The 22,945-nt window shown below is 43.2% G+C and overlaps 1 protein-coding gene across 4 annotated transcripts in view; it reads left to right on the top strand.

Moving 5' to 3' along the window:
* Nucleotides 1-17,315, top strand: part of C2CD3 (C2 domain containing 3 centriole elongation regulator) — a 78,057-nt gene extending 60,742 nt beyond the window's left edge. For all 4 annotated transcript variants that reach the window (XM_050930242.1, XM_050930233.1, XM_050930252.1 and 1 more), the window contains one exon: nt 16,160-17,315. In XM_050930242.1, coding sequence (XP_050786199.1) covers nt 16,160-16,303 — 144 coding nt within the window. In that variant the 3' untranslated portion in view covers nt 16,304-17,315. The remainder of the gene's footprint in view (nt 1-16,159) is intronic.
* Nucleotides 17,316-22,945: the final 5,630 nt, after the last annotated feature.

The raw sequence follows: 22,945 nt of genomic DNA, 5'->3' as shown, positions 1-22,945 counted from the left end.
CCTCAAGTGTCAGAATATCATTCCTCAACTGACATGGAGAGAGTAGTAGAATCTTAGAAGTATTCATAAATCATACAATAAGTTTATTGGGTGCTTTTGCTATGTTGTAAAATTTCTGTGTGCAAAAACATATTTGCTTGTGGTGTGCTGCTTTGTGAGGGAATAGGGGCCTTATAACTTTCAGAAATCTTTAGGATGTCAGTTTTTATGAGGACTAAATACTGTTTGCATCTAGCAATGAACATAGAAAATCAGTGTTAATTTCACTGGTGCAGACCTTGGTACTGTAACAGATGGGCTGTTTGCTACCACGCCCAGCAGAAGTAATATGTTCATTCCTCTCCCTTTGACCTATGGAAACCAATGCTGAACAGAACATTTACGTAACAAGGAACATCTTGCTTAGCTAAGCAGAATAAAAACAGGCAGAACCTAATGGCCCTGAAGTAATAAACTACCTGAAATTGGCAAATATGTTTACACTATTGTCACTATACCTGGGATTGCTGATATGAGTATTTATTTTTTCTGAATTTTGCTCTCTATGTATCAGCCAAATTGTGGTTCATTTTTAGGAGTAAAATTCTCTTTACCAGCATTACAAACATTGTTTCCCTGAAGTAATTAAAAATTCTCCTCCACTGGAGCTTTCAGAAGTTTTTAGGGTCAGGTAGCCTTTTTGATTTGACTTCCTATTTCTGTAATGAATGAATGACTTGAATGCAAGCTGTTTTCATTCAGGTAAGCACTTTTTTTTTTCACTCTCCAGAATAACTCATTCCTGATCATAATATAAATAAATATCAAAGGAGCCTCTCAGTCCTAGGATGCTTCAAAGACTCACCTTAGAGCTTGATTGTTATGAGCGGTCATGAATTTCCCTTATTGTTTATCAAGATTACTTTTTGTGTTGTGTATGTATATTCTGGGTGAAACCTGGAAGAATTTTAACAATATTCTGCTCCAAATCCATCCCCAAAACTCTCTTTCACTTAGCTTTCTGTTACTAATCTCTGATCCAGTTCTATCTCATGAAGAACTGCTCTCTAACAGCCTTCTTCACTGCAGAGTAAATTTGGGCTCTAACTCCAGCGTTGCCCCTAACCCACCTCCTGTCCACGTACACAATCTCTCATCAAAGCAGACTTTAACTCCCTCAGGGAAATTGATGGGCAGGATCCCCTGGGAGAATAACATGAGGGGGAAAAGAGTCCAGGAGAGCTGTTTTAAAGAATCCTTATTGGGGTTGCAGGAACAAACCATCCCGATGTGTAGAAAGAATAGTAAATATGGCAGGCGACCAGCTTGGCTTAACAGTGAAATCCTTGTTGATCTTGGACACAGAAAAGAAGCTTACAAGAAGTGTCAAGTATCAGAGGTGTAGCCTTGTTAGTCTGGATCTGTAAAAGCAGCAAAGAATCCTGTGGCACTTTATAGACTAACAGACGTATTGGAGCATGAGCTTTCGTGGGTGAATACATGCATCCATCTGACAAAGTGGGTATTCACCCATGAAAGCTCATGCTCCAGTACGTCTGTTAGTCTATAAGGTGCCACAGGACTCTTTGCTGCTTTTACAAGAAGTGGAAGATTGGACAGATGACCAGGGAGGAGTATAAAAATATTGCTCAGGCATGCAGAAGTGAAATCAGGAAGGCCAAATAACACTTGGAGTTACAGGTAGCAAGGGATGTTATGAGTAACAAGAAAGGTTTCTTCAGGTATGTTAGCAACAAGAAGAAAGTCAAGGAAAGTGTGGGCTCCTTACTGAATGAGGGAGGCAACCTAGTGACAGAGGATGTGGAAAAAACTAATGTACTCAATGCTGTTTTTGCCTCTGACGAACAAAGTCAGCTCCCAGACTACTGCACTGGGCAGCACAGCATGGGGAGGAGGTGACCAACCCTCTGTGGAGAAAAAAGTAGTTCAGGAATATTTTGAAAAGCTGGACGAGCACAAGTCCATGGGACCGGATGCGCTGCATCCGAGGGTGCTAAAGGAGTTGGCGGATGTGATTGCAGAGCCATTGGCCATTATCTCTGAAAACTTGTGGCGATCGAGGGATGACTGGAAAAAGGCTAATGTAGCGCCCATCTTTAAAAAAGGGAAGGAGGAGGATCTGAGGAACTACAGGCCAATCAGCCTCACCTCAGTCCCTGGAAAAATCATGGAGCAGGTCCTCAAAGAATCAATTCTGATGCACTTAGAGGAGAGGAAAGTGATCAGGAACAGTCTGATGCACTTAGAGGAGAGGAAAGTGATCAGGAACAGTCAGCATGGATTCACCAAGGGCACATCATGCATGACTAATCTAATTGCTTTCTATGATGAGATAACGGTCTGTGGATGAGGGGAAAGCAGTGGACATGTTATTCCTTGACTTTAGCAAAGCTTTTGATATGGTCTCCCACAGTATTCTTGCCGCCAAGTTAAAGTATGGACTGGATGAATGGACTATAAGGTGAATAGAAAGCTGGTTAGATTGTTGGGCTCAACGGGTAGTGATCAATGGCTCCATGTCTAGTTGGCAACCAGTATCAAGCAGAGTGCCCCAGGGGTCGGTCCTGGGGCTGGTTTTGTTCAATATCTTCATTAATGATCTGGAGGATGGTGTGGACTGCACTCTCAGCAAGTTTTCAGATGATACTAAACTGGGAGGATGACACTAAGCTGGTAGATACGCTGGAGGGTAGGGATAGGATATAGAGGGACCTAGACAAATTAGAGGCCTGGGCCAAAAGAAATCTGAGGATCAACAAAGGCAAGTGCAGAGTCCTGCATTTAGGATGGAAGAATCCCATGCACTCCTATAGACTAGGGACCGAGTGGCTAGCAGGGCTGGCTCCAGGCACCAGCATCCCAAGCAGGTGCTTGGGACGGCAGTCTGCAAGGGGCGGTAGTCCCTGTGTTTTTGCCCCCAAGCAGCATGCTGAATTGCCTCTGCAGAAGGCAGGGGCAGTCTGTGTGCCGTTAGGGCGGCATCCCGTTTCCACAGTGGTGGGAATTCAGCAGCCGCTTCAGCTGCTGAAGACAGAAGCTGCCTCCGAACTGCCGCCACTGCAGAAATGGGCGTGCTGGCCTAACGGCACACAAACTGCCCCTGCCTTCTGCGGCAGCAATTCGGCATGCTGCCTTGGGCAGCAAAAACAATAGAGCTGGTCCTGGTGGCTAGGCAGCAGTTCTTTAGAAAAGGACCTAGGGGTTACAGTGGACAAGAAGCTGGATATGAGTCAACAATGTGCCCTTGTTGCCAAGAAGGCTAACGGCATTTTGGGCTGTATAAGTAGGGGACTTGCCAGCAGATTGAGGGACGTGATCATTCCCCTCTATTTGGCATTGGTGAGGCATCATCTGGAGTACTGTATCCAGTTTTGGGCCCCACACTACAAGAAAGATGTGGAAAAATTGGAAAGAGTCCAGCGGAGGGCAACAAAAATGATTAGGGGGCTGGAGCACATGACTTATGAGGAGAGGCTGAGGGAACTGGGATTGTTTAGTCTGCAGAAGAGAAGAATGAGGGGAGATTTGATAGCAGCCTTCAACTACCTGAAAGGGGGTTCCAAAGAGGATAGATCTAGACTGTTCTCAGTGGTAGCAGATGACAGAACAAGGAGTAATGGTCTCAAGTTGCAGTGGGGGAGGTTTAGGTTAGATATTAGGAACAACTTTTTACTAGGAGGGTAGTGAAGCACTGGAATGGGTTACCTAGGGAGGTGGTGGAATCTCCTCCTTTAGAGGTTTTTAAGGTCAGACTTGACAAAGCCCTGGCTGGGATGATTTAGTTGAGGATTGGTCCTGCTCTGAGCAAGGGGTTGGACTAGATGACCTGCTGAGGTCCTTTCCAATCCTGATATTCTATGATCCCAGTTTGATGTTGCTTTAAACTCAGGCTGGCTGTCTCAGCTGGGGATGTAGCTTTCACTCCTGCTGGTAACCCACCATTTTGCAGTGAAGACGAAGGCTAAATCACTTGAGTGCTGGTGGTTCTCCAGTGCCTTCCCACAAATCCCTCTATGTGCCCAGATGGACAAACAAGTTCTCCCACAATTCACTGGGAAAGAATCAGTGACTAACGCTGAGCACCCCTGAGAAGCCATGAGTTCCTGCAACACCAGTGAAAATCAGTGAGGGTTGAGGGGATACCTTTCTTCACAGGATCGGACCTTTAGGCAGTAAATTCCTCAGGCGAATGTCCTTGGTGATTTACAAATACATAGGGAGAGATCCACATTTATGACTTCATAAACAATAAAATATTGTTGTTTGAATCTACTCTTTATCCAGCTGCTAAATGAATAGTTAAAGTTAGAACATAGAAACTCCAGCCTGAATGAGTCCTTTCAGTCACTGCCATATAGAAATGATTAATAATAATTAGGAAGAATGTTACACAAATAGTGTTGAATTAGTAATTTTTCTCATTTTAAACAAGGTTAATTCCAGGGGTATTTTATTATTAGTATTAACAGTGGTATTTCTATATTACAGTAAGCATGCAGGCCTCACCTGATCGTGCTGTATGCTGTCTAAGCACTTAGTAACAGAACGTCTGGTCCATGCCCAAGAGACTTACAATCTAAATAGACAAGACAGACAAAAGGGTTGCAGAAAAAAAGCATTACACCCATTTTACATATTGGGATGGAGACAGAGAGAAAGTGACTTTCAAAGGATCACACACACAGTCTGTGGCAGAGCTGGGAATTGAACCCAGTTATCTAGGGTCCAGTGCCTTAGCTACAACACCATCCTTCTCCTTCCTCCACTGGAATTTAGCAAGAGTGAAAACATGACTACATAGGGTATGTAAACCAATGATAACATTAGCTTCTGTAACAAGGGAAGATGTTGGTTTTACACCATAGAATATTGGTTGAAGTTTGTAAATAAGGAGAAAAAAAGGTTAGTATTTTTTTCAGATTTTCAAAGTTCTGACCCAGGCCTTCTCCCTAAAGTTTACAAAAGTTTTTCCATTTACTACAGTGGGAGCAAATTTGGGCCCTTAAACATAAAAGTCCTTGCAGTTAACAGTATAGGAATTATAGTGAAAGTTCAGGACCTGTGACCTGTATGAGTAAAACCAGTAACACAATCTGAAGAGTCACTGTCCCTCCTAGGAAGGTGGAATCAAGGTTGTAATTCATACTTTGGTGATAGCATGGACTTTTACAGTATGTGGCATGTTTTACAGATTGAATTAATACAATTTTTCTAAATATAGGTTGAATTCATATAAAGGTGAATTGCAGAGCTTGAAACAGTGGAGTTTCTGCATTTTTGTGTGTTCTTGATTAGTATTAGGATATTAGGAATGTCAGTTTTGAACTCTAGCTTTGTTTTAGGTTTTTTTCAGAATTCATCAAACTTCAGAGGCACAAATCTAAGCTGCAGGTGTGGCTTTCTACTGAAGATCAACATTTCCCCTCTTCCCCCCCTTTCTCTCACATGGCAGCTGGTAAACACCCACTACCCAGCCTCTTAAGTGCCTCTGCCACCTTCCATTCCCCTGATGGAGTCCTCCGCCCCTCCCCTCCCCACCCCCAAAATCCCTGGCTTTTTGCCTTCCTGCCCAAAATTATGATGATGCAGGAGAGTAGATGAGCAGGTAGAGAGACTTGACTCAACATGAAAGGAGGCAAAGGCACTTTAGGAAGAGTCTGTCCAAGGCCAGGTTGATGATCTTTACTGAGTGGAGGCTGCAGCTCAGGTTTCAGCCTGAAGCCTGGCATCACGGGCCTGGTGTCTGAATTTTGCTGAGCCATATAAAAATAAAAAACCACTAGATTCAGATTTTCACCACATCAAGCTCCAGCTTCCCGTCTTCAAGGCCCTTCCCAAGTCGTCTCCTCCATGCTTCTCTGGTCTTCTCTTACCAGTTCATCCTCTGCCGCTCTGAGCCACCAGCAATGCCAGCTTTGACACCCCCATTTATCAGCTTCTGCATCTCCATGCCGCCTTCCGCTCTGCCTCAACAGTGTGTGAACTGATCTGTGTCATTGCTCTCCTTCAAATCCTTTCTCAAGACCATTTCTGATGACCTGCAAGTTTAGCAACAGCCTGTGTTGCCTGATATTTATTTACTTTAAACATTTAACTACTTTTTAAATGACTCAGAACCATTAAGTTGTGCACATATCCAGTCTGCATAACCACACAAACATTTATTCTTGACTTCCCTTCCCTCCTTTTCTTTCCTGCATTCACTTGCTCCATCTTCTCTTATGTTAGATTGTAAACTCTTCCAGACAGGAATCATGCATTCCCATGTGCTTGGGCAGCACCTACCACACTGCAGCTTTTTTGATGCTATCGTGATAGAATAGTAAGTAAGGAGATTCCAGAATAGGATCTAAGCTTTGAAATCCAAGTTGAAGTTCTCTACCTTTCATAGTTAAATGATCACCCCATCAGTATGAGGCCTTATTGAAAACATATTTTAAAAGCCAGACAGTTAAATAAACTTTGTTGTTTTTAATCTATCAAGATTTTTTGTTCTTGCCTCCAAGAATGTCCCAACAGGGTAAGTATTTTATACTGAAAGCAGAATTCTACCCAGGATATATCTTTTTCCATTCATATTCTAAGCCAATTTACCATCAAAGCAAATTGGAAGTAGCCCCCTTATATCATGGTACAGCTTCTTGTGTCTCTTGCCAGACCCTCAAGATATTAGATTTCTATTCATTACGAGACTGGAACTCCTTAGCAATAATACAATCAGCCTTTCTTGCCTCTTATGATTATTCCTAGCTTATTGCTTCCATACCAATTACCACTTCCTGCCCCCACTTCTCTTGAACTAGGGACTTATTTTCCTATGCTCAAGATATTTAGGGAACCTGGGCTAGGGAACTTACACTTGTCAAAATTGTCATCATAGTGTATTGGAAAGAAATGTAAATTCTTTCCCTGGTTGCCAAGGAAAGGATTCCCAGAAAGAAAGAGAAGAAAGGGTTGCTCTACAGTCCATGCAGATGATTTTAATCAGTCTTAATTTAGAAGGCATAACACACACCAAGCCTTGTGGCTTCACACAAACCTTCTACTGCACAGGCACCAAAAGGAGGTGCAATGTCACTTTTCAGAACATGTAATTGTGCAGTCTAGAACTGTTTGCACACTTTTATTAATGAAAGAATAAAATCAGCTGCCAAACAAACTCCCTGCACCAAGGTACGCAATGTTTTCAAAGTTCTCTCTGTTATCCAGACTTCTTGGACGTTTAAACAGCCTGAGCCTCAAGATCTGAATAAAATGTTCGTAAGACGGTTCACTTTACTTGTATTCCTGGCACACAGCCATTACATAATCCTGAGTTCGTCTGCAGTGTCCTGGAAAATCATTGCCATTTCTATAAAAGGGTAATCAAAGCATTATCTTTTTATACGTGAGCCTCTTTCCTCTGACTGTTTTGCGGATTAAAGATGTACACTAATAAGGCTGTGCATCGAGTATTCACAGATCATGTGTGATTTTATTGGCTCAGAGACCTAGAAAGAGGAAACCAGAGCGGGTGTCAACCAACATTCAGGCCATGAACTGAACTGGCACAGACAGTTTCTCTGGCCAGGAATGGATTAAACATGGTGTGGTTTCATGTGTGTGTTCTGGAAACTATGCAGGAGGTTAAAATTGTTTTTAAAGGGGAGTCACAATTTTTTATGTCAGAGGTGCATCATAAAAATGCCACATTGGTACAGTATGCCTCACTAAGTGTGGTACTCGTTGCGAGGCACTAACATATTTTAAACAGTAAATATTTTTGTGCAGAGCTAGCTATAAAAGTAGATACTTTGTCTGTATGCTTATCCCCAAAAGTAGAATGAAGCTAAACCACCCTGCTTAACCTAGTACACAAACTTCCAGTGTATTATGTGAGTTGAGAACATCTTTCCTGTGCCCTTCATTTCTTAGAGTTTGAGTCAGATCTGCAAATGTATAGCAACAAAAATGGAACTTCTTCATCTGAGAGCACCAGCAACCATCTCTGCACCACAACTGTACCTATGGCAGAATGTGTGCCCTCCAAAAGGTGCATTACTACAGATCCATGTATCTGACGCATCTCAAAAGGGGCATAGTGTGCCCTACCCAGCAGTAGTTTACATACATCTCTCTGAAATTCACATATCTGTGGCCTGTTTTACAAGCATAATATAGTTCATATACTCTCAGAAACACACAGGTTAATCACCCCTGATTCCTAGCCCAACAGGGAGCGGTCAGCCTACATATGATTTCTATCATTGTTCAGCTCTGAGTTGTGGGCTCTTTGGGGCAATTTTAGTCTATTAATGACTTGTCCTAAATGTGACCAAGAATAGCAGTCTTTTGTGATGTGTAATAGCAGACCTGTGGCATCTTATACTGTGTTTTTCTGCTGGGGCAGCTACCTCCCCTAGGTGATGACATTTCAGTTGAAAGGCTTGTTTGTGACGTGTATTTCACTTCAGTCACACACAGATGTTGCAGACCTAACAGTTACATGTTGGCTACATGTTGGATGCATGTGTCAGGCTGTCTGGAGTGTTTTGTGTCCTGGTATGTAACAGTCTGCCCTGAGGTTGGTACTCACATTCATGAGTGGTCTGCAAGCATCACAGGGTAACTTTTAAGGTCTATTTGCATGCAGAGTAAGGTTTTTCCAGTGGTCTTTAGGTTACTTTTCAGCAAAAAAAAAAGTCTTTAAATAATTTTCTCTATACTCTTTAATAAGTTAACAAAGAATTTAAAAAACTTGCTTCAGGGCTGAGCTCTAAAGTGGAACTCTTCAACCACTAAAAGGGTGTCATCAGGAGGAGGGAGAAAACTTGTTCACTTCAGCCTTCAATGCTAGAACAAGAAGCAATGGGCTTAAACTGCAGCAAGGGAGATTTAGGTTGGACATTAGGAAAAAGTTCCTAACTGTCAGGGTAGTTAAACACTGGAATAGATTGCCTAGGGAAGTTGTGAAATCTCCATCTCTGGAGATATTTAAGAGTAGGTTAGATAAATGTCTATTAGGGATGGTCTAGACAGTATTTGGTCCTGCCATGAGGGCAGGGGACTGGACTCGATGACCTCTCGTGGTCCCTTCCAGTCCTAGAGTCTATGAGTCCCAAAGGAGAGTTTTTCAGAATGTTGAGTATGTGAAAACAGGGTTGTAATCAAAGTCCTTCTGTAATTGTAACAACTGTCACTATCATAAAAGCTGTAATAATTTAATGACTTTAGAACTTTGGGCACAACTAGTGATTTCTGAGTTGGCCATTTCTGCTGCGTCCAAGGAATGAACAGGTCAAAAGTGTAAAGTCCATTGCATAATAGCAATGAGGCATTCCAGGGAACTGATTTCAAGATAATCATACCTTCGTATGCCTTTATAACATTACCCAAGGTGTACTATCCTGCCTTAGGGCGAGATCCTGCTCCCAGCAAAGTCAGTGGCAAAATTCCTGTTGGCTTCAGTGGGAGCAGGCTGTATTCGTTGCTTAAGTACAAGATATGAGTTCGTATGTTTGAGATTACTAAACTGACCTGCGTCAGCTGTAATGCACTCACAAAAATGGCAAACACAACAGAAAGCTAAAAATCCTTTAACATCAAGTGGCTGGAATTCTGTAGTCTCGATTTTTTTTTTAAAGACAGAGATTATATACCCGATGTTCTCTTTCAGCTACAGAACAAGTTCTAAAGCTGAGTAAGGGAATACATTTTTGAAGGCCTTGCCATTTAGATCAACAGAGAATATGGGCAAGAGTTAACATCTATAGGGAGAACTATCATGAAAATCTTTGTTTTTACACAGTAATACTGTTTCACTGGAACTTGACATGGGGATGGGTTGATGGCCCACTGAGAATGCCACAGATGTTAAGAAGCAGGCTCAGCTCTGGGAGCAAGTTGGAGTTAGCCTCACATGGTCCTACATTGGCTTTTGTTGATAAAGAGCAGTATTAACTGAGTGTTTCAGGGAGCTCAGCTGATTCCTTGCACTCGGGCACAGTGAGGGAGGAGAAATGTTCTCTTAAGTGGGGATGCAAGGATGACTTGAACAGGCAGATTTACACAGTCCCCTGCTGCCAGATCCCAGGTTACACAAAGGGAACATAGGATTTTTTGCCTCCCTCTACAATCTGGGTCACTTGCTGGGAACATCTGCGTAGATCTCATTTAATCAATTCCATGCCATTGCAGGGGCTTCGGATATTGGTGCCCCTTGGTTCTTCCTGTTCTCTGCCTATGGCACACAATAGTTTAGTCTCCTGAGGGCTGCAATACTTGGGTATAATTCTGGTTGTCGGTTTTGGTGCGCAGATGCTGGGTGGTGGTTAGTGGCCTGTGATATGCAGGATGTCAGACTAGCTGACCTGGTGGTCCCTTCTGACATTAAACTTTCTGACTCTGAGTTTCTGTACAGTTCAGCTAATCCAGTATCTTGCCTCCGATGGTGGCCCACACCAGACACTTCAGAAGAAGGCTTCAGAAACCCTACAGCAGGCAGTGTAGGATAACATGCTCCTCATGAAGGTCTCATCCTGTTCCCTAATAATTAGATTGGCTTAAATGCTGAAGCATGAGGTTTGATATCATTCCAAAATGTATGTTAGCACTATTATAGCTCTAGATATTCTTATCAATATAAATGTCCAGGCCTCCTTTGAATCTTGCTTCATTCTTGGCCTCAACATCTAGTGGCAATGAGTTCCACAGTCTAATCACACGTCATTTGAAACATCAGTTTTGAATTTGCCATCTTTCAGTTTCACTGAATGCAGTTTTTTCTCTTTTTGCTGAGAGACGGAACAGAAGCTCCCAATCTCTGCCTTCTCTATGCTATTCATTATGTTGTTAACTCTGATCGTATCCCCCCTTAATCTGGTTGCGTTAGTACCAGCCTTTTTGCAGCTTTGGAGTTAATGAAAGGAGTACATCAGGCAGCAGGAGTGCTGGCTGAGGAGTTGCAGAATTTTAAGGGAGAGGAGATAACAAAGTAGAAAGGTAAATGCAATACAAATAGAAGTTCTGTACATTCCAGATCCACAGATGGAGCATGTCCAATTCATTATAAGAAGTGGAATGGCAGAGTATTAAATGGGAATGTTATTCTGACACTTCTTAAAATAAATATAAATTAGAGGCGATATAAGGAACAAATTGGGTAAGATTTGAGAAGGTTTAAAGAGAAATAGTCTCATGAAGCCTCAACTCAGATCCTACTTATTTGTTACCTATATCACTGACAACACAACATTCAGTAGTGTGGAATCACAGCCTTGGTTTGAGAATTCACTAGAAAAATCCATTGCCATGATTATAGTAGAAATCCCACCTCTTTAATAATCTTACATTTAGTTCCTTTCCTTTTGAAGGTTCCATAAGCACTTCGCAATGTAAAATGATGTACAGACTATATATAAAAGATCATTATACCCACCCTAGACACTAACCTCTAGGTTAGAAACAGGCCAGATGTCAAATAGCCCACGGGAAATTACAGTTTAGAAGAAGAGTGAACAATATGCATCCACTTGAAACGACAGAAGAAATTTAGGGAAGCACAGCATAGTTATCCAAGCTGGAATTTGGCCAGGACAGTAGAGTTTGTACCCCAGATTGCCATGGGTTCTTTAATAATAGCTGAAGGACCTGTATGATCTGATCAAACTAATTTATAGGAGTGGGGTAGGGTGACATCCTGACAAGCTATTTTTGAGAAAGATACTTAACACTTTTTTCAAATATGTAACTTTTGTGGTAAGAAATTAATCTGGAGTCAGAGCAGTTTTGTCTACTGAGAGGGGAAAGCTATTTATCAGCACCACTTTTGCTTCCCTTTTTACATTTTCAAGATGACTTGCTTGCTTACTAATCGTGTGCATAGGTCAAAAGAGTTAACGCAGAGCCGGTTCGAACTGGTTACTGTTTCTCCAGCCGGTATTAATGTTTCAGCTGTTTCACAGACACTTGGCAGGGGGAGGAGAGTGAGGAAAATAAGCTGCTGATTTGGTCTTTGAGCAACCTTGAGAGGGACATAGAGCAGACAGGAAGCTGTATATGGGTGGGAAGCATATTACTCTACAGGTTTCTAAGCTTCTGTTGTTGCCAGCCCTGCAATCAGTTTCTTCCATCTTCTATTTAGATTTCGGAAATCCCATTGAAACTATATTAACAGATATAATCTATCACCCTTTTGAAGATAGTATGTTTAAAGAGGACATCATTAGAAGGTTTTGCAGGGCTGTACCATTATTACCTGACACTGATCCTCTGCAGAGTAAATGTTCTGATTTGGTGCAACAGAGTTGGGAAGCTGCAATGTTATAACTAGGGCGCTGTATAAAGCACAATTTTTCTTTCAGAAAATTAATGACCGTGTAAATGGCAAAGTATTGAATTTCGTTGAGTTTGCATTGAATTAATTTTACAAGTAACAGTCAAAAGTGATTACGTTTACTAGTAAAATTCATTCTGTGCTTGAAATTGACTAGGTATTTTGTATTAAAGACTTTGTAGACATTTCCCTTTTTTGTATTTAAAAGATCTCAGTTTGGGGGCATTTTGACAATTTCCATGTCCTCCATGACATAGTGATTGGCACAAGGCCCTAGTGTAACATGATAAATTTCTAATCTTTAAGTGCGATCATGTTATAATTGAGTCTTGACACTTATCTTCAATAACACAAGAACTAGGGCTCACCCAATGAAATGAATAGGCAGCAGGTTTAAAAGAAACATAAGGGTTCTTCAGACAATGCACAGTCAGCCTTTGAAACTTGTTGCTGGGGATTTTGCGAAAGCCAAAAGTATAACACTCACAAAAGAATTAGAAAAATTCCTGGAGGACAGGTCCATCAATGGCTATTAGCCAAGATGGTCAGGGATGCAACCCCATGTTCTGGATGTTTCTAAACCTGCTTGCAGAAGCTGGAACTGGATGACAGATGTTTCTAAACCTGCTAGCAGAAGCTGGAACTGGATGATAATTGCCTTGTTCTGTTAATTCCCTCTGAAGCATCTGGCACCAGCCACTGCTGGGAAGACAAGATACTGGGCTAGATGGAGCACTGGTCTGACGCAGCATGGCCATTCGTATGTTCACTGGTTGCAGTAAAAGAATTCACATTGTGTTCGCATAACAGCTTTTTTTTAACCATGCAACTGTGTGCAGAAAGTGTGTGGTTCGACACCGCCAAGCTGATTGTCTGTCGGTGCAATCTGGATAGCTATCCCACCACTGGCTCAGTGGAAGCTGCTCCGTGTTCAGCCCTTTTGAAAATCAGGTCACTTGTTTAGAAATCTGTTTTTGAAAATCTTGGCCTTAGTCTTTTAACGTGATTATAACACATCTTGTTCTCATCTCTCCGTGGAATACAAAACTAACCTTATTAACAGTGTTGTGCTTCAATGGTGTTAGAATGGGGTTGCCTTAGGCCATGGGCGTAAATGTAGCAAGGCCTGAGAACAGGACACTGACATCCTAGTAAAGGATGGCACAAGCAAATGGGAAATGGGGTGAGGAAAAGGGCTATTTTTTTTCTTCCTGGATTGTTTTCACACAAGGCTCATCTGATGCAGAACTACTGCTGTGCTGAATATTCAGTGGTCTGTGTTGCTGTATCTGGAGTGTAAGTAACAAACTAAGATAAGCCATCAATCTACCTGTTCTTAAATGAACTGTTTCCCTCATAAAACAATACATCTTGAGGAGGGGAGTGAGCAGATAAGGCCCCCCAATACTGTCTGCTTCTGGGGAGAGCTGAGCACCTTAGGATACCTTGTAGACTAACAGACGTATTGGAGCATAAGCTTTCGTGGGTGAATACCCACTTCGTCAGATTCACCTATGAAAGCTCATGCTCCAATACATCTGTTAGTCTATAAGGTGCCACCGGACTCTGTCGCTTTTTACAGATGCAAAGTAACACGGCTCCCCCTCCAATACTTAGGACACTTTAACATTTCAAGAGAGATCTGTGAAACCTTGCTCAAGAGAGACAGCCCAACTATGTGGATGAAAGGTCAGATAGGCTGGTCTGTCATTAGAGTATAAGTCTGTCTTCAACGGCGTTAAGATAAGTGCAGTTTATGCCAAGCTTTGTGCTCCTAAAACACTTGGTCTTACTTCCAATCCTTAGTGTTCAATAATGGACAAACTCTGATCTCCAATATCTCTGTGGTTGCCAGAATTGGCCTAGTTCTGAACTTAATGGAGAGGGAGTTTTCCTAAGTCCCTCTGCTAGTGTTCAGCTTTTCTCTGTGTGTATAGTGGGGCTGAGTGAAGGAGGGAGGCCACTGATAATCCTGTGTTTTAATGTATGCTGCTTTTTAAAATAATGTAAAGGAATATGCATTTTGTGTCTAAAGAGTTTCTTCAAACGTTGAGGGTCTCCGTTACCAAACTAATTTCTGTGTGGAAAGGTCTGACTACAGGAAAGGAAGTATAGCGGATGTGTCTAGGGGTTATAATGCTAGTTTTTAGAGTCTGGACCATCTGGCATCCCACCACTGACTTCAGTAGCAGAGGGGTTTGCATAGAGAGAGACCTGAACCCACAGATGGGCCATCCACAAACTTCTGAGAGTTAAAATCCATATCTGAATTTTGTAGCTCAGACTCGTATCTAGTTTTAGGCCCAAGCTTTGACGTCCTGAAATATTTTGTGAGGGGAAATACTGCAGACCCTAAGTCATTTTGGGCAGGGAGGAATAGACTGTTCCATTGTGAAGTAATTTTCAAAAACTGGGTTAAGAAACAAATAAGCCTTTGGGGGGAGGGTCCTCCCTAACCCCACGGCAGTTAATTGCCAGATACAGTTACCCTGTGCTGACCTAAATGAACAGTTGCTGGTGCACAGAGATAAGCAGACATTTGGCAAGTGGAGATGCTGTATAAGCTGAAGATGTTTACAAAAAAACTTATCCATTTGAGTTTAAAACATGGGGGGACCATTGCTTCCCAAGTGAGAAAAGAATAAGGTGGGTAAGGAGTTTTATTAGAGTGTATTACTGATAATGGAGAGGACAAAAAGTATCACTTGGAGACCAAATATTGTAAGTGTAACATTCAGAGAGCAAATACTTTGAGAAGGGTCCAAGATCTGGAGAGGACACTTGTTCTTAGGATCCACGAGTGGACAGCTTGAATGCAGCTCAGAGGTGGCCTTAGTTCCAAAGGAGACATGGGTGCTGGAACCAGGAGTGTTGCCACACCCTCTGGCTTGAAGCGGTTTCCATTATATCCAGAATTTATAGTTTGGTTCAATGGCTCTCAGCACCCCTGAAAGCAGAACAAGTGGATTTTTGAGACTCCTAGAAATTAGAGATGGGAAAGACCTAATAAACCCCTATCTAGTGGATCCACCACCCACTTACAGGGTTGCTGTCCACAGTAAAATCCTTGGTGCTGTGTCTTCTAAGCAGTCGTCCATCGCTACCTGGATGTGATACTAACACACACACGAGCTAAGCCATCTTCCTAAAGAATCTAATAAGCCATTGAGAAGCACTGACAGCTCACATTTGGCTCCCTGTTTAGAAACCATAGAAATGTTTCCATTTCTTTTTAATCCTAGTGTCTACAGCATTTAAAAACAAATACATTCCCTTGTTCACTCCCCAAATAGTGTTTCCAACCCAGATAGCGCAGCACCGTGTTAATATGCAACATAGAGAAATGGAGAAAGAAAGAAAGCAATAGCAATAGAGAAAATGTGACTATAATTTAAAAAAATATATATCAGATCTTATAATCTAAGATGTTAGTAACAAAGGTGAGGAAACTTCTTTCAAATATATTTTTAACTTGACAGTGTCCCTTTAAAGTTAATCATTTTTGTGGGGGAGGGGGAATGGGGGGTGTTCAAAGCTTTTTTAGAAGCTGCAGGAAGATAGATAACTAGGGGCTCCTGTCAGCCATACTGAGCCATTATGCTTGTTGGTGTGTGGAACATGAGGAAAATCTCTTAAAGGAGAATGAGATCAGTGGAAAATACAGCACGTCCAGTAGGTTCTATCCTTCATGGACTAGCAAGAAGAGCAGGAAAGGTAATCTCTTTGGACTCCCAAGGATCAGCTGTGCACTTCCCAAAAGCATTGCTTTGCTTCCTCATGATCAGTAAAGCACTGCAGTGTAAGTTCTAAGTGGTTTCTAATCTTATGTCACTGTCTCTTCCTTAGACAGGAAATGGTGCCGCGGCTGGGGGGATTCCCTATCGAAGGCATAACCGTCACAAACCAAACCTGACGTCAGCTGATCTGCCAGAAGAAGAAACAAAAAGAATCGCTAGGATATTTTCTGCACAGTTGTCCAAAAAAGAATAGCAGAAGTATCCAGAGTGGCTGTGTAGAGAGCAACTGCTTTAGCACTCATGCTCTACGTTTTGGGGAAACTCTGACGCTTACAACAGGAAGGGGAGAGGGACTTCAAAAGAACAATGTCATCCTACCCGCCCCCACCATATCAATGCAGAACCACTCTCCTAAAAGAGAAATAAGAGAAGTAGATTCTTCTCTCATTGATTTAATGTGTGTAATTGTCCCTCATTTAAATGGGAGTTAACTGCCCACGTCAAACAGGGAATCTTAGATGCAGAGTGTCCTCTATTCCCATGGGTATGTTGGAAGTTGAGGGTGCTCTGCATCTTGCAAGATCAGATCCCTGGAGAAAGGCACTGACTGACTTTAGTAACCTGAACAGTGTCATCTGATCTCTGGGAAGCTCCATCGTGGGAAATTCTTCTAATCACCCTATTTTACCTGCTAGGTAATGGAACATCCAGATGTTTAGACAAACTATTTTTTCTTAACACACGGGGGGAAAGTTAGAAGCTGTTTCAGTTTTAAGAATAATGAAATATCTATTTATTTTTTTCCCAGAGAGAAAGTGCATTAGAATCCTCTGCAACAAGACACACAGTTGCAGTCTCCATACAAATATGCACAGACAGCCCAGACTTGGGAAGCTACAGTCATTGTTTTGTATACTAATGACTTTTTTTTAAAACATGTTGATTTGTAAGACAAATCTGTTGCCTTGAATGCTGAAGTGGGGCTTATTTTTATATGGGTTGGGTAGATTGTAAGTAAAATGTACAGATACTGTAAAATAAATTATCTATGCAAGACTGTTTTGCTGGCAAGTATGGAATTTTGTGGACATACTATTTTTCTTATTTTTATTTAATTTATGTAGTCATTTCTAGTTTCAAAAAATCACAAGTTTCAAGTGTTTCTAGATAACTGACCTAAACACAAACCATGATAACTTATTTTTAATGATAAAGTTTGTTTCAATAAAATAAAATTTGTATTTTTGTGCCTTCCTGCTGTTTAAGATGTTATTTTAGAATTGTTATTTTTCACGTGTTAAAAATGTTAAAAGCCTGATCCTGCTCCCAATGGAGTCAGTGATAAAATGCCCGTTGATCTCAGTGGTGCAGGATTGTGCCTTTAAGCCCGGAACCTTAAAGACGTCAGGTTGGGCTTTCTACTCTGAGCCAGCCTTGCCATGGTCCTTCATAAAATGGATTCCAAGTCCCAACCGTTCCAATCCCCTGTCCAACAAACACTTCTGGTTTCCAGATTATCAGCCACAATGAATGTCGAGGAGGTCGAGAACGAGCATAGGTGTGTAAATATCTCTGATACGCACAACCCTCTCCTCCTCCTTCATGAGAGCAGCAGCTTCTTGCCCAGTTCCAGTAACACAGGCAACACCAAGAAAACCTGGGCTACATTGTGCATGGAGATCTGAGCCTGCTGAGTCACTGCATCCCATTCACACAACATGCTCGGTGCAATTGTCTTAACATGTTTGGATGTCTTTAGTGCTGTTGTAGACACAGGTGAATAATCAAGATGGAGCATCTTGGAGTTCTATGAACACATGATGTTCCTTACCCTGAACTAAATGTCCTGAACCTAGCAAGTCAATAGCTGCTGGCTGGACAAATCTTGGCAGTGTGTGTCCTGAGAGGCTGCTAAATACAAGTTGGAACAGGGAGCACGCTCACTGAGCAAAGGACCAGAGGAAGGCTGACTGTGTGTGCAAGGACAGCTGTGTTGCTGTAGCCAGTTACAAACGTTCCTCCTCTTTATATCATCCGCTGTAACCTGTAGAGCAAGCAGTTCCTGTTGCTTGCCTGAGCTAAATTCACAGAAATACTTTCAGCAGAAGAGAGCACTGGAGGCAGCATGTAATTGTTTGACAACAATGCATGCACTGCCATTGGGGATGCCAAGGGCCGAAGCGTGGTCAGCATTTATCAGGAAAAGCTCCGTGTGTGCTCATCAGGCTGAGATGGGGGTGTCAGGCACAAATGGGACTCAGGCTCTGCAACACGAAAGCAGACAACCCCTATTAAATGTGTGTTGCAAAGGGAAATAAATGGATTAATGCCCCTTGAGGGGGATAAAGAGAGCCAGAAAGTCCATTTCCCACCATACGCACATATGTGGTGGGGTTTTTCCCTGCTAGTTTTTTTGGGGTGTTGACTCTTTTACAATGACAGATTTTCTCCCAAATGCTTCTCCAGCATGTGAGTGGTAGGTGTTAACAGCACAGCAGTGTAAACGTTAAGCTATCTGAATAAAAAGCAGTCCAATCAGGTTTCACATGTGTGGCATCTCTCTGATTTCCTGGATGATTCTCCGGGGCTTGTCATTGTACTAAATCAGCAGTATGCATTGGCATCGAGCTGTGCTGCAGCAAAGCCATAGGAAGAGCCTGCCTCTCCCATCCACCTGAATGGAAGCCTGGGGCCAGTCTCCCGTAGCATGACCTTCTGTTTGAATGGGCAGAGGGAGAGGAGTGTATTTTTTCCTGGCCTCAATCCTCCCAGCGAGGAGCCCTTGGCAGGTCAGAGACTAGCGAGGGTTCTCTTGTCCCTCCATCATCTTCACTTGAACAGAGCCTGGGCAGTGGGGACTTCTCACTGCCTGGCACCGTGCCCGCAGCAGCACAGGGACTCCCTCTCAGACCAGTTTCCCCCACTGAGCAGTGACCTCCAGAGCCCCCACTCTTTGTTCTTCCAACCAGCTGAGCCCTTGGCGGACAGACTAATTTTTCTTAAACAGAAGCCCTGGGGAGAATACACCACCAGGGCTGGAAATCAGCCGAGGAGCATGCTCTTATAGCCTCTCCCCCTCCTCCCCCCCACCCTTCTGATTGGCACGGCTGGCCACACATGGGGTCAGAGAGGACATTACATCATAGTGGTTCTTCCCCTGGAGTGAACCCAGCAGCTGAAATCTGACAACATCCATGTGGGAAATTGCTCCCAGAGCAGCCTCCCATAAATAAACAGCAGGGTTAGCCTAGGACTGGGACAGGTGGCCAGACTTTGACATGTGGGTTTCATGCTGAATGTCTGTGTCACCACAGGCACAAGACTACTAGTGCCCTTCTGCTGCCCCAGCCCACTGACAGTTTGGTCTTGCCATCCATTTCCTTTGCTTCCCTGCCTCTTCTCCCCATTGGGAAGCAAAGTGGTCTGTAGTGTCTGCTTTCTCTGGGGTTTGGCTCTTAGCTCCATCCCTCAACCTCTTGCACCAATGAAAGGAGCAAATAGATGCATGACTGCCTGGTCAGCTGCTAACAGCATTCTAAGAAATTAATCCTCACCTATGACTGAGCTTCATCAGTGTCCTTAAGCTACACATCCTGGCAAATTGGCATGTTGCAGCAACAGCAGGGATGGAACCCAGTTCCTCCTCCTAAAGCATAGGCTCCCTACCCCTTGACATAAAGGAGAATCTCCATTAGCAGTATATGGGCATTGACTCACAATTATGCAATTCTGAATCTCTCCAGTAACTAGAGGTGGTGAATTTATTACCATTTCAGGAAAGAGAGAGAAATCAAACTCCATGTTATCTGCACCCTTGGATTTCCCAGTGAATCTTCTGTTACTTTAGTATTTGTTATTGACAGTGCCCAGAGTGCTAGGTGCTGTACAAACATAAAAGATCTGTCCTTGCCCCAGATCATAGAGGCCATTTTTCTATTTAGAATACTATGTGTCTGGCTTCTGGACTGTAAGTTCTTGGGGCAGAGCGTGACTTTCCTTCTTGTATTGTAGTGATGAGCAACAAATAATAAATACATCCGAGGGCAGTGGTTCAGATGTACCCTAGCCCATTTGTCTAGAGCAACTGCCATCAAAGTGCTTTACAAACATCAGTGAATTTAATCTCACACTGTGAGGTGGGCAAGTATTATTCTCCCCAATTTAAAAATGGAGAAACTGAGGCACAGATGGATGAACACGACTCACCCATCATCACATAGCAAGTCAGCAGCAGACCCAGGCTTAGAACTGAACTCTCCTGCTGCTCTCCTCTGTGCTTTAGGCACAAGACCACCCTTCCCCTGTACTGTGTGCTCACATGCCACGTCAGTGTCCAGACGTGCTTCAGTTAATTTCACAGCACGCATAGGGAAATAACAACACCTAGCTCTCATATAGCACTTTTCAGCAGCAGAGCGCAAAGCATGTTCCCATTTTACAGATGTGGAAACCAAGGCGGGGGCAGCTGGATGGCCCCAGGGATGCAGTATTTATGTTCCTTTAAGTTACCTGCAGTGTTTTGGCTGGAAGCTGAAGTGTCCCCAGCTGTCCCCTCCCCAGGCCAGGAGAGCAGGTGACTGGTGTGAACAGTCACACGTGGTCCTGTTGACACTTGTAGCCTTTGCGGTTTCTCCCCCCCTCCCTTGTGAGTTGGGGTCACTTGGTCCATTTCGAATAGTACGTCATCAGCTGGCTTCTTAGGTCACTTCACAGAAACAGCTTCTGCAAATAGCTGAAACAGTTGCTGGGGTGAGTCTTTGCTGAACTCCAGACTCACTTACTATGAAAGTATCTATTTTCATACCACTGGAGGCTACCCCAGCCCAGTCAGGCCGCTCTGGTTTCACGCTGCGGACGGAGAGATGCAACGCAGAAGTTCCAACTGAGGGGCCGAGCCAGCTGTGGTCACCAGAGAGTTAAATTCACAAGAGTTCACATAAACCCAAACCCACCAAGGTCTGCAAAGCCGAAACAGCCACATTGTACATTATTGCCACCAGAGACTGTGCGCTACCCTGGTTTACACAGGGATGTAGGACTGGAAGGAGCCGCCTGAGTCACAGAATCCAATCTAAACTATCATGGGCAATCCCATCATATCATCCACTTCATAGACTGATCAAGTGCCATCTTAAAACAAGTTTGGTTGTTTGCCCCACACTGCTACTATTGGGGCTGGGGGCTGTTCCAGCCCCTGACTCCTCTGATGATTAGAAACCTTTTAATTGCCAACTTCAATTTATTTGTGGCCAATGTATCCCAATTTGTTCTCTCTCTCTCTCTCTCTCTCTCTCACCCACCCCCAGCTCCCCGCTGAATCCTCAGGTTCGTCAGAATCAGAAGCTGTGCTGTTCGTCTACCTTTTGTGTTTCATTCACCTCAGGCAGAGAAATGAGGCAGGCCGGTTTCACTTTGGTTGCTAGTTTCCCTTCTTGGGTTTCATGCACTACCACCAGGCTGCAATGTTTCCTCCACAAAGATAGCAGAAGGAAGTTTAAACCAAAACAAAAATGTTTTATTTTTTTTTTAATGGCATCAGATGTCTAATAATATTAGATTTGGCTACCTCACTTTTTGGGGCAAGAAGGGGTGGATGGGCATTATACACAAAACCAGAATTTGTAGCCTAAAAAGTGTTGATAACTCTCATGGTTTTATCATGAATCTCACACTATTTGGTGTTTTCTTTAAAGCCCCAACTCCTGGAATCATGTGCTTGTATAAAAACCTCAGCCAACATTTAAAAGAAAAAGCAATGCTCTAGCCCTGATGCTTGCAGAGAGAACTTGGAAATGTGACACGAATGCATTCTAAAGGCTTGAAAACCAGAGGGAAATAAAAACCACATCACATTTTTTTTTAATCTCATGATTTTAAACCTATCTCGTGATTTCTGGGGCCTCACTCATGATTTTTGGAAGCTTGAGGTTAACAGAACTGCCTGCTAGCAGATACTTGCGACTCACTTTGGGCCCCAAATCTAGAGGTACAAAAACTAAAGTTATAGAAATGTTTTCCTGATATTTTTAACTGGCAGTAACATTGTATTCTGCTTAGCACAACGAGCGCGTGAGGTGCTCTTCGGCCAGGAAAAGACAAGGGGCCAAATTCAGTAGTGATGCCTAAGGGGGTATAAATTAGATCCATACACCCTGCCTATTCCGCTAACTCAGCTTCCCAATGGACCTAATTACACTGTGTTCTTATACAGCCCACACCGGAGTGTGTGAGCACCTCACAGCCAGTAACAAGCTGGTACTCACAACATCACTACACAGTGTGGTTACAGACTGACACAGGCAGGGGAGCTGTGACTACACCAGTCCAGGAGCAGGGCTAGTGCTGCTTACCCACCCCTGAGAGCAAGGCGGAGCCATGTTTTGCTGCAAGGAAAGGGAAGTTGCTATCCCCATTATACAGATAGGGGAAGTGAGGCACAGAGGGGCTAACGCCAAGACCCACAAAGGTATTTAGGCTCCCAGTTCCCCTAATTTCAGTGGAAAGAAGCCTAAATACCTTTGCGGGACTGGGCTGCAGTGACTTGCCCAAGGTCTCACACACACAGGCTGTGCTGAAGCAGAATTGAATGCCAATTTTCTGAGTCCCAGCTAAGGAGGGTTTTCACCACAGAAATCATCCTTGGTAAAGACAGTCTACACTAGGCAGCCCACCTGAACACGACACGAGGTGGCTGGGCAGCAAGGGAGTACATGAGCTTTTCAAAATATACCGTCTCTCTCTAGTGTGCTGCTTTCTTCACTTCACTTTCCCCATCACGTCTCTCATTTTAGCCTTGCCTAGACTAACCGTGCACTAGAACACGAGGGCTACCACCATCCATTGTTCCACTGTCCAGAACTAGTGTGACAGTGTGAGGCTTCCTGAAAAACACCAG

The sequence above is a fragment of the Gopherus flavomarginatus genome, chromosome 1, assembly GCF_025201925.1.
Source record: "Gopherus flavomarginatus isolate rGopFla2 chromosome 1, rGopFla2.mat.asm, whole genome shotgun sequence".
Taxonomy (NCBI): Eukaryota; Metazoa; Chordata; order Testudines; family Testudinidae; genus Gopherus; species Gopherus flavomarginatus.
The sequence above is the reverse complement of the archived record's forward strand: the minus strand, read 5'-3'. Positions and strand labels throughout refer to the sequence as shown.